This window comes from Rhineura floridana, chromosome 3, assembly GCF_030035675.1.
Source record: "Rhineura floridana isolate rRhiFlo1 chromosome 3, rRhiFlo1.hap2, whole genome shotgun sequence".
NCBI classification, from domain to species: Eukaryota; Metazoa; Chordata; class Lepidosauria; order Squamata; family Rhineuridae; genus Rhineura; species Rhineura floridana.
The window spans coordinates 109,345,608-109,357,709 of NC_084482.1; the positions used below are offsets into that span (position 1 = coordinate 109,345,608).

At 42.4% G+C, this 12,102-nt stretch overlaps 1 protein-coding gene across 3 annotated transcripts in view; it reads right to left on the reverse strand.

Moving 5' to 3' along the window:
- ADAMTS2 (ADAM metallopeptidase with thrombospondin type 1 motif 2) overlaps positions 1-12,102 on the reverse strand; it is a 460,134-nt gene that overhangs the window by 97,979 nt on the left and 350,053 nt on the right. For all 3 annotated transcript variants that reach the window (XM_061617298.1, XM_061617297.1, XM_061617299.1), the window contains 3 exons: positions 8,572-8,728; positions 4,741-4,846; positions 670-813 (listed from right to left, as the gene is read on the reverse strand). In XM_061617298.1, coding sequence (XP_061473282.1) covers positions 670-813; positions 4,741-4,846; positions 8,572-8,728 — 407 coding nt within the window. The remainder of the gene's footprint in view (positions 1-669; positions 814-4,740; positions 4,847-8,571; positions 8,729-12,102) is intronic.

Below are 12,102 nucleotides of genomic sequence, written 5' to 3' on the forward strand. Positions count from 1 at the left end.
ACGACCAGCCCCATGTATAGTTTATTACAATAGTCAACTCTCAAAGTTATAAATGCATGGATGACAATTATCTCGCACAGTATCCACACTACACCTCTGTTTCATCTTCCAAAAGAGAGCACCATAATTTGTGTTAATGATGAGTTGCTTTTATTCATCAAAGGATCTTTTTGTCTTTGTTCTTTATAAAAAGCTGGGGTAGAGTCTCTTTATGAAACAACAATTTAAAAAATTTAATGAAACAATTTTTTTAAAAAACCACTGGCATTGTACAAAACTGACATTTATCCCTAATTTTCTTAATCTGTTCTTGCCAGAAGCCACTCCTAAAAAATTCTGCTTAACTGAGAAAAAGCTTATTTTGAGCTTTGAGAAAATACAACTTTTTGAAATACTACCCTATACACATTGTTAGAAAATTTACAGTCCATCCCTATGCATGTGTACTTGGAAGTAAATCCCACTGCGTTCAATGCAGCTTTCTCCCAATTAAGTGGTGTTAAGACTGCAGCATTTCTTATGGCTTTTATCCCTCCCCCCAACAGTTCCCACATTCCTAGCAGGATTGTTTTCTTTTTAAAATCCAGACTTTATGAAATGATGGTATACAAACATTGCACTTAGAGCTTGAATCCAAAATAGCACATCACACTTCATCAGTGTACTCACTGCAGATATCGGTTTAGCTCCTGCTGGCTGCATCGAGACCAATGGAAGCGATGGAATGCCGCCTGGACAAGAGGAGCCATTATACTTCCCATCCGGACTTCATCCCCGCACCTGTTCCCTTGACCATCATGTTCCATGCCTAATCTAGGGGGAAAGGTAGCAGAACAAAACCTGTTAAAGAAGTTTTATTCCTTATCTTTAAATAAAAAAAAAACACAGAATAGTAGAGTTGGAAAGACTTCTAGTAATAATCTAGTCCAGCTCCCTGCTAAACACAGGATCTCCAATAGAAGATGCAATTACTAGCAGCCCTGACAGATGGCTGTCCAGCCTCTGCTTAAACATCTCCAGCATGAACGAGATCCCACCACCTCCCAAGGGAGTCTGTTCCACTGTGAAACAGCGCAGGAGCAGCTGACAAGGAGGGGTGCTGCTGTAGACTTTGCTTCCTGGTACTAGTGTCACTGCCATATACTGGGAAAGTGAGGGATTGGGAAAGGGGGATGGCAAGGCCAGGAAGCCAATTTGGTGCTTCCACCAGTCAGGAAGGTCAGGGTCTGGGCACACTGGTAGAGCCAATATGGGGTTTCTACCAGTGCACTCAAACCTGCACTGCCCCCTCACCCTCCCAGTATGTGGTACCAATGTGACTGTTGGGAGTGCAAATCTGCAGTGTCCCCCCTCCAATGGCCACTCCTAGAACACAGGGGTGTAGTCATCCAGGGTCTCAGGGGGTCTTAGACCCCTTACTTTTTTGGGAGCAGAGTCCCATCAGGGTCCCTATGTCTCCAGCATCCTATGAGCCAATGAGCATGAGAGGGGACTGTGTTAGTCACTAAGAAGAGTCTTCTAACATGCTTCCTTGTCAGTTCCTGCTGTTTGGAGCCAATCAGAGTGAAAGGAGGTGAGCCAGCCACCGAAGAGACTCTTCTGAATTGCTAACACTCCCGTTTGATGCTTGTTGACTGCTAGGGATGTCTGTTGTTGTGGGAGAAGGCATTAACCAGGATTTCATTCTCAACCCAGCATCAAAAAAGGAATGGTGATGGCTGTGACTATCCTGAAGGGACCCTGCACTTCTGAATTTGCCACTACGCTACTGCTAGAACAGCTCTTGCAGTAACCTATTTTGTCCTAATGTTGAGCCATAATCTTGTTTCCCCGTAGTTTCTACTCAATGGTTGTAATCTGGAGGAACACAGAACAAATCTGCTCCATCTTCTGCATGACAGAACTCTTGGGTATTTGAAAACTGCTATCATGTCTCTCCTTCATCTTCTCTCTTCCAAGCTAAACATACCAAGCTCTTTCAACCATTTCTCACAGGACTTGGTTTCCAGATGTCACCATCCTAGTTGCTCTCCACTGGACATGATTCACATTGTCAAAGCCCTCCTTAGAACCCGGCACCCTGAACTAGACACACTACTCCAAATGTAGCCTGATCAACACAGAAGAGAGTCCAAGTATATTTATTTATTTTATTACATTTATGTCCCATCTTTCTTCCATCATGGCATGGTTCCCAGGTGGTCATTCTTCCAGGGACTGACAAGACCCAGACCTGCTTAGGTTCAGCATGGTGCTGGCCTCATTTGCCTTTAGACCATAGTTTAGGATGCATATACCTGGGTCCCATATCCTGAGTTCCTGCGATCTGTACACCACTCTTCTGATAATGCAGGCTAAGATTAAATTAGCTTTTTAGCAACCACGTCGCACTGCTGGCTCATATTCAAAGGCTGCATACAAACCATAGATTTAAAGCTCATGACTTCCCCCCAAAAATCCTGGGAACTTGTTAAGGGTGCTGGGACTTATACCTCTGTGAGGGATAAGCTACATTTCCCAGGATTCTTTGGGGGAAAGCCATGTGCTTTAAATGTATGGTGTGTCTACAGCCAAAAACTGTCTTTAATTACATTTTCCATTGTGTTTATTTTTTATATATTCTACTCTTTCTTTGGGAAACTAAGAGCTGTTTCCATCAGGCTCCCAATGATCTCCCACCTAGGCACTGCTCAGGTCCACACCCACATAGCTTCAACAATGCTGCAATGTCCTGGACCAGTCACTAGGCCCATTTGTCAAGGAACTAAATGTGAATGAAGCTGGAGGCTTCTGAAAGGAGATTGATTATCTCCTTTCCGAAGCCACAACACTGCAGACACACATTGTGAAGCAATATCTCATTTTCCTAAAGTGAAATTACCTTTAATTCCCCCCCCCCATGTTCTTTTTAGTCCTCTGGTCAGGAATAAATTAAAATAAATACATTAAGGATAAAAAGAGCCACATCATATACAGGTATAAATTCAGCAATGCTAATACATAAGCTTGAGCTCATGTCAATGAAGATTCTTAACAGGATCTCTCAATAATTCCTAAACTAAAAAACAGAAAAGTGCCTGCAGGCTAACCTGTCTGTGGAATGTCTGATAGAAAGTGTTGAGGGAAATATACCACTGGGAGTTATCATTCTGTTGAGATTCTTAAGGTGTTTCATTCAGAGAGAACCCTCCCCCCCCCAAGGTGCATTAAAAATGAGGGGATTTTCACCAACTTCCTGCCTAAGAACATCAGGTTCAATCTGCCAGGGATTGCTGTTACACAAGACCCAGTGGAATAATGCACATGTATGCTGTGCAAGGGAAGTGATTAGGTAAGCTGAAATCATATGTCCATTCCATATCAAGCAAATAATAAACTAAATCTGAAAAACGTCTGATCCAACAGTCAGCTATCCACTGCAAGCTTAGACTCCCTGCTTTTGCCATCCTGGGCAAACAGCATATCCAGAAAGTTTAAGAAGCCCTTGGCAGGATGTCATTCATGCACAGTGGGTTGCATTTGGCTCAATCAGTCATAGAGTTATGGAAGCCAGTTCTAAAGGCAAATCTTTGGTGCCGTTTCTCTAGACTTATCCACTGGAATTCAAGCACTCAAGTACGCACGCAAGAAAAATATTTGGATATGGACAAACAATGTGGTATGAGAGATTTCGGCACTTTCTTCTAGCGATGGCAGCTGCGCCTCCTTTGTCCTGCTAACCTCACAATAACACATTTTATAAGCCAGTACTAGTACTGGCTGAAGTTGCAAATATGATGCATGGTGAGCTCATCTGGCGGGTCGCTAGAAATTTTATTATGGGGCTCACCAGAGCAATCTCACATCTTCTCATCCAGCCATTCCTCTCTGCTTGATGAGAGCTTGAGTAACTTGAATCAGATTAGAGGGAGGGCTGGGTGACTTTAAGGAAGGTGCACACAGATCTCCCTACCCAAGTAATGGCCCAGTCAGTGCTGAGAAGGGAAACAGAGGGAAATAGTGTTGAGCCTCATGACAAACTTTCCTCATGCAGAGGCTGTACTTGCTTGATTAGATATCATAAAAGATCAAGTCGTGAAAATATAGGAAGGTTATATAACATACTCAAAGTAATCATATGTAAGAAATGTGTAAGGAACAGCAAGTATTCATATTTTATGTCATTATCACAAAGAATCCCCTCTTCACAAAATGCCTCACATTGTACAAATCCATGACAATGCAAAGAACATCTTGAAAGTTGTTCTTAAAATATACTCACTCTAACTCAATAATGTATTATACATGCAGGAGTGCCGGTGCATTAATTTCCCTACCTGGAATATGGAGTGAACCAATATGCACTGAAGGCTGGCCCATCAGGGCAAATGGGGTGCTGCCCCGCCAACCTCAGTCTGCCCTCAGCCAGCACCTCCCCTGCCTGTTGCTCCTTACAACCAGTCCAGGGGGTGGCCCTGGCTCTCAGTTTCCTCCTCCTTAGTCTCCGTGTTGTCCTTGGAGAACTCAACATGGAGGAAGATGGGGGTAAAACTAGAATTAGTTGGCTCTGGCTTCACCTACTGTCGGTCTTCTAGCCTTCCTCTCTAACCAGTCTCAAAGGGCACCAGCCACTAATGCCAATTTACAAATGCATTCCTTTGCTTATAGGCCTTGGCTCTCTTCATAGAAAAGAATGGAGCCGCACATCACCAATCATGCAATATTGCTGGATCAGGATGACTACAAGCAAGTGCTACTTACACATGTCCAGTTTCATGGGCTACAACAAATGCTGAAGAAAAGCCATCTTCATGGTTAAGTGTGCAACTTCGGACTGGATGACACATGCCAGTAACTGGAGCATAGCCTATTAGGGAGAAGGTAAGAACTGAGATATGGGGAAATACAAGGGAAAGAAATATTTAAGGGCATCAACACACAGCGATTGTTCCAGCAGCAGTCTTGTTTAAAGGAGTGAGAAATGGAAAAGAGGACACTGAATATATTACAATGAATGTAAGCTGTAGTCTAACACAAAGCTCATTCACTTGAATGGGGTTTGTGTAGGAAAGATTCTAAGTGGATTACACTGTAAGGAATCAATATATAAAGACCCAGTTCAGATATAATGGAGACCACTCAACAAAAGAAAATTTGTTTGAGCATGAATGAGTGACAACTTCCCTCATTTACCTAGGTGCCCAGCAGCAGAGGAGACTTCATAGCTCTTTAAACCACCGTCTCCCATAATATGCAAACCAGGAAACTGTGGCTTAATTGTTCCCTATTCTCTACAGACTAGGATCAAAACATGGCTTAAAATCCTAGTAGGGAGTGCTCAAGACACACTTTCCCTGTTTGGATATCATGAGAATCTGTGGCTTAAGAAACCAGGAAGTCTCCTCTGCAACCAGTCATGTGAGATAAGAAGCAGGGGAAGCACTCAACTGTGTCACTCATTTGAGCTGGGGGGAAAAACCATTAACCCCAGCCAGTTAGGATGGACACAAATTCAACATCTGGAGGGTACCACATTGGCTATCCTTGGTCTATAGTTTATTGAGTGGCCCCATTACATCTGAATCAGTCCAAAGTCTCTTTTGGAAGCCTTAATTATCTAACTGTAGACAGGGCTGGATTATCCATTAGGCTTAGTAGGCTGAAGCCTAGGGGACCGGAGCTCTTGGGGGACCATGGGGCACTGGCCTGAGGGCCCCTGGAGCTACAGAGGGCCCTCCACTCTCCTTCCGCAATCCGCGGAAACAGGACAGGAGCCGCAGATCGCAGGACAAGAGCTTCCAAACCGACTGCCATCCCCCCGCTTCACTTACCTTTTTCTCTGCTGTTTTTTGTGGTTTGCCATCAATCAAGATAGTGGCTGAGGTTTCCCTAAGGAGCTGAAGCCTCTGCCACCATCTTGGTTGATGGCACGCATGTGTGCCTAAGAGGAGAAGGGCCCCTCAAACACCAATCAGTCTAGGGGCCCTCCTCAGCTTAATCCGGCCCTGACTGTAGACCATTTCTAGAAGTGCTATTTTCTTCAGGAGTCTGGAAGATTAACAGGTAACTTCTGGGTGTTGCGAAAGCAAACAACAAACCAAGTGGTCACTTTTCATACTTGCAAAGTATATTCTGTTTTAATGGCTACATAAATATTTTACACCATATCTATGGTAGCTAAATATCATGAGAGAGAATCTATTGTGACATATATGCTTGTCACATTTTGGTTATATCTACAGAAATATTTGAAAGGTGAGGTTGTAGGGGTTTTTGGATGACGTTACTGACACCAACTGTGTGAATCACTTTTTAAAATGTAGAGTGCACAACTGAAATTGCCCTCTCCAAGAAGGCTGGTTCCTATCACCATAGTCAATCTAGTAGATCACCATTTCCCTCAGCTTCCTACGACCTCATGGTCAACAGATATGAACTAAGCTCTAAAACTGATGGCTAGGAAAACTAAAATCATGTGCCTGAAATAAATTATGCGGGTCAGCTAAATAATGAGTACAACACACCGTTCAGGCAAACAAAACAGGTACTAAAATTTTGAAAATAACCAGTGCAGAATGACTATTAGCCTACCAAAACACCAGGTAGCCTTACAAACAGTTCCTAGTAGGAATGGCCAAGAATTTCTCAAATATCGAAACTGATACTAAACTTTGTTACAAACCACACGTTCGCTAGCTTTACGAACCGACCTTGTTGCCTATTACCTCCTGTGGATTTTCCTGATGCCAGATTTTAAACTTCAAATATCACCTGAGCTCAGGGTCACTGCCTCTGCCACCTCCTGTCCCCCCCCCCAAAAAAAGTGCTTGCTTTCAGAGGAGAGGCTTTGCAGATTGATCTTTGCAGTAATGAGGTCTGCAGCAGCAGCAGCAGTAGCACCAGGCAGGAGAAGAGAAAAAATTTGCAGGCAAGTTGGGGAGCCTCTTTGGCTTTGCTCAGTCACAACCCAGGCTCTTTCCCCTCTCCCCTTCCTCCTTTTGCATACGTGGTGCTCTGAGCACTCTCCTGCCATGTCCTTCTCCAGAGTCGTTCTCCTCTGTCCCTCTTCCCCTCTCCATTCTACCCCATGAGTTCTTATCCCCTCTTTTCCATACCCTCCTTCCTCTTCCCACTGCTTGAAGGCTCTGCAGATAAAGAGAAATCCTCCTGACACATACACAAATGCACAACCATAAGAAATGGGAGGGAAAAGGGTCACCAGGGCCAGTTCTAAAGGGCGGCAAGGTGGGGTACTGGCCCAACGGCCCCTGGAGCTACAGGGGGCCCCTCAGCCGCCCCTTCGCTCCCCTTCCATGATCCACTCCCCCCATGCCCCCCTACCTGTCTGTTGTCTTTTGCCATTGCCCTTAACGAAGATGGCAGCCGCGGTTTCCCTAAGGTACTGAAGCCCCTGCCGCCATCTTAGTTGATGGCAGAGATGCGCGTGCATAGCACGCACACGTGCCATCAACAAAGATGGCGGTGGAGGCATCATCCCCTTAGGGAAACTGCGGCCGCCATCTTCATTAAGGGCAATGGTAAAAGACAGCAGACAGGTAGGTGGGGGGCGTGTGCATGCATGTGTATGCGTGCGGGGGGGCAGGGCAAGCTGATGCCCAAGGGCCCCGGCATGCCTGGAGCCAGCCCTGAGGGTCAGTAAAGCAAAGAAAATGAGGCAGAGAGAGGGGGAGACACACATACTCTTTCTCTCTCACACATGCACACACTTGGAGGTGGAAAGAAAAAATTAGAAGGACACAAACAACAGAGGATGCTGCAGAGGGGAAGGAGGCAAGCAGGGGGGAAGACAAGGGGGAAATGGGGGGAGGGAGAGAGAAAAAGGAGCTTTTAGGTGAGAGGCGCTTGGGTTGCTCCTGCATCCCCCTGGGCATTTCAGTGAAAGAATGATAGGAACATTGTTATATCTCAGGAGGGGGGGGGAAACAATAAAAGGAAGGAAAGTGGAAATTAAATGAACACAAACTGTAACCACCTGTCAGGTGGGTGGGATGAGATCCAAATCGGCACCAACAAATGGATTCCATCCCTTGCCTCTAGCAAACTCATGTGTCATTGCTAATGCTAATTATAGACAAGCTAACCAGACCATAGGGTTGGGGAAGAGAAAAAGCAATTTTAAAATTATGTTATAAAAAAGAAGCTCCCTGTAGAAATAAGTAGGCACTTTAAGCACAGTACTTTTGGAAATTCTTGAGTGTGAAATGCGTTCTTCAGTCAGAGTTATATTTGACGAACTACTCATGCTTTCCAAATGAGAAATCTCGGCTCTGTTTCCAAAAGCACTTGCACTATATTTTGGCCAGTCTGCTAACTTGTAAGATTTCTTTGGTTTGTTTAAGAATAACAACAATAAAAAAAATAATCCCCCAAATGCCTTTCAAGCTAAAAAGTAAATATGGATTTAAAAAGTCAGAAACAACCAATGGTAGAGAAATAGCAATGGGTTAAATGTTCCCTCTAAAGGGAAATATCAGTGGGTGATAAATGGTTTTCTTCCAGTGAATGGTGATAGAAGTATGAACTAGTAGCCATACCTTTTGAGTGATGGCTGTCCTTCAGAATGGAACTTACCTTGCATACCAGAGGGGCCAAAATCCTGTCTTGTGAGGAAAATTGCATGGTCATGATATTCTGCATGCCCAGTATCAGGTTTCTGTTGTAGATAGGCCCAGCGACACACATTCTCTAAACTCTGAGAAGGGTTACCGATCTCAATTAAACTCATGGACTAGATTATGGAAGAAAGAAAGAAAGAAAGAAAGAAAGAAAGAAAGAAAGAAAGAAAGAAAGAAAGAAAGAAAGAAAGAAAGAAAGAAAGAAAGAAAGAAAGAAAGAAAGAAAGAAAGAAAGAAAGAAAGAACTGGTTACAATTTGTTTTTTAGCCACCCTGCCTTAGCATTGAGATGCAGAAGTATATTAATTCATTTCAGCACTGTGAGTTATGATAATGCTACAACATCCTAAGGCCTTACCTTTAAGCCCACTGATTTTTGGCTAAAAAATTGTTCCTTTTGATTGTGGTGGAACTCAGCTCACAAGAAAGAAGAATCAGTGCTGATATTGCACACAGGAAACAATCTTCCATTTCAGATGCGTTTTGATACAGGCACCTCATGCCTATGAAGTCATGTGGGTCTTAACATACCAGAGGGTGGAAAAACCCATGACTAAACACAGTACTTTCTTTAAAGCAATGAGTTACCAAACATTTTAAAGAAGGGACCACATCAACTGAGTATTGTATTTTGGCTGCTTTGCGCGACACACTTACATGGGAGAAAGAGCAGCTTCTTATGTAATGTTTTGTACCCCATGTTGGAAAATTAAAATACACACATGCTGAATCAGTTGCATGGGCGTTTTTTATTTGCTGCTTGTCTCACAAGCAACAAATAAGGCATGCATGTTTTTCTTCACAACTGATGCAGCAGGCATGTATAGCATTTTATTAGTGGGGACCAATTCTTTATGTGAGAAGCTGTCCTAAGCCAACATGTTCATGAGGCTGTCAAGCTTGATTTGTGATGCTCTCTGGCCTCTTCCATCAAAAATTAAAACAGAGTAATTCTGCAGCAGTTCTCTTCCTCTCCCATCCCCAACACTTTAATTTAAGCATACTGGATTACCCAAATGAGCATCCACAATAATCTAATCTATTTTTCATCTGACAGTCACATATGTATGTAGATATGGTATGATGATGATGTCACTCTTTCCTGAAAATGAAACTTAATGCAACTTAGAAACATTAAAAACAGACATAAAAACAATACAAAATCCTAAAATACTCACAAAATACATAACAACAAGATCCAATTCATCCCCACCTTACTAAATGAAAACAGAGAATTAAGCTCCAAAGACCTGGGTGAATAAAATGTTTCTACCTGGTGCCTTAAATCTGATAGTGATGGCACTATAATATAGAAATTATGGTATATATTTCTTTGTGTGAAACTGCCTATTTTTCCCATAATGAATTACTGGAAGAAAAGGACTATTATAGAATTACTTCTTACTGATATTGGTGGGAGTTACAGTAGTCTCATCACAAGAAGCTGCGTTTCAAATTTCAAATATTAGAAAGTGTGTATGGGTAGGTAATTTGATCTGAAAGCCAAACCAATTGATCAAGCTGTCTTGTATTCAGCTGAGACTGTCCTATCCTTTTACATTCTATGACTCAGACTCTTTTATTCATACAAGCTTCTCTGTACCACTAAAGTGATACAAGTACCTTTGCCCCTTTCCCTTGGACAGTTCACTGTAGCTTGCACATCTCATTCAGCTTCCAGCTGATAAATAATCATATTGTAAATACACCCTGATTAGATGTATATCGAAGCACATAAAACAGTGTTGACGGCAAGGCACACTCATTTGCAAGCATATCTATATAGTATGATGAGCAACTGAATGATTTAAGAAAAATGTTCACATATAAAAAGGTGATTGATTGTGAAAGATATTGAATCTGAGATGCCATCCACTCCATTTTGCCACTTGGAATTCATTAACGTAATGAAATCAAAATGCATCCAGAAGAGAGGCTCTTCTCAGCATTCTGATTGTAACAAAGGTGCAATTGGTCAAGCAGTAGGAGGGGGCCTTCTCTGTGGTCATGGTGGGGCAATGGAATTCCCTACCAAGGGAGATTTTATTGGTCCCTCTATGACATTCCATTGCTTGGCTAAGACATTTTTGTTCCAATAGCCATTTGGTAAACTTCTGGTCCTTTTAAGACTCTTTTTATCTGCTGTAATGGTCACTCATTTTATTGTGTTTGGTTTTTTATATATTGTTTAATTGTTTTTAACTTCTTGTAAGCTGTCCTGAGTGCTGTGAAATGAAGGGAAAGAGGCAAGGTATAGATTTTCTTAACAAATGAACAAACAAACAAAGGGTAAATTTCACCACTGCATACATTTATGCAGAAGGGAGAGAACATTTGTAGTTGGGAGGACTGATATAAGGCCTGGCACTGGACATTGACATTTCCACCCTTAGCAATGTTCTACTTGCAACAATTAAACCTTCTAAAAACCTGGAAGTGCATCACATGATGCAACTGAATATATCCCTTACACCAGTAGCCCTCCAGATGTCATTGGATTCCAGCCCCCATCAGCCCAAGCCAACATGAGCAATGATCAGGAAGTTATAGGCCTTCTACATCGGGAGGGCATAAGTTCCCCGTCCCTGCCTCACATTAAAATCTGAAGCATTCTGCAAAGTTGTGGGAGATGACAAAAAGGATAACAGTACAATAGCAGAAAACACTAGACGTGTCATGAAGTTCTTTTAGGTTAGGAACTCTCTTCAGTTCAGGAGATGGTCATCCTGTGCACCAAAACAACTACATTATCCAATCACTAGACACTCTGGCTGGCATTCATCTCTCATTTTTCTCCTCAATGTGATGAGAATAATGTTGACTGTTTCTGGCAACACAAAGATCACTGATCAAAGAATGTTTTTAACTGTAACTGTGTTTTATAATGTTTTTACCTGATTTTATAATGCTTTTCTTTTTCTTGTTAAATTGTTTTGTTGATAAGTTTGCCCCTCCTTTGCGCTCCTTTGGGAGGAAAGGAGGGATATAAATTTAATAATAAATAAATAAATATGGCTACTATGGGTGAGTTCAAATCGTTGTCCCCCACATGAATACATTAGGTTTCTGTTTCAAAATGGTTGCCGGTGCTAAGCATGAACTGCAGAACAACAGGCAATTGTTTTTACTTTTGCCCTGCAAGATATATTTCAAATTTTCTTTTGCCTTTGAAGAATGTCTCCATCGCTACATCTGAAAAATCTCAGCTGGCTGTCTCTAGTTGAAAACAGCTTGGTTGATCTGTGTGTCTCACACAGCTATACTGCATAAAAAGAATTGTTATTCAGGAAGCTTTCCAACACCTTTATGAAAGAGCTTGCCCAGATCAACTGTGCTACCAGTTTTAACGGTAAGAAGAACCATATTCTGGGGGGTTGGTTGGGAATCCAGGTTAAATTCTATCCTGTGGCATTCAATGACATTGCAGAAGTTCTTATAGGGTTGTGGATTACAGTATATACTAACTAGAACCTTTTAATTCTTGTAGA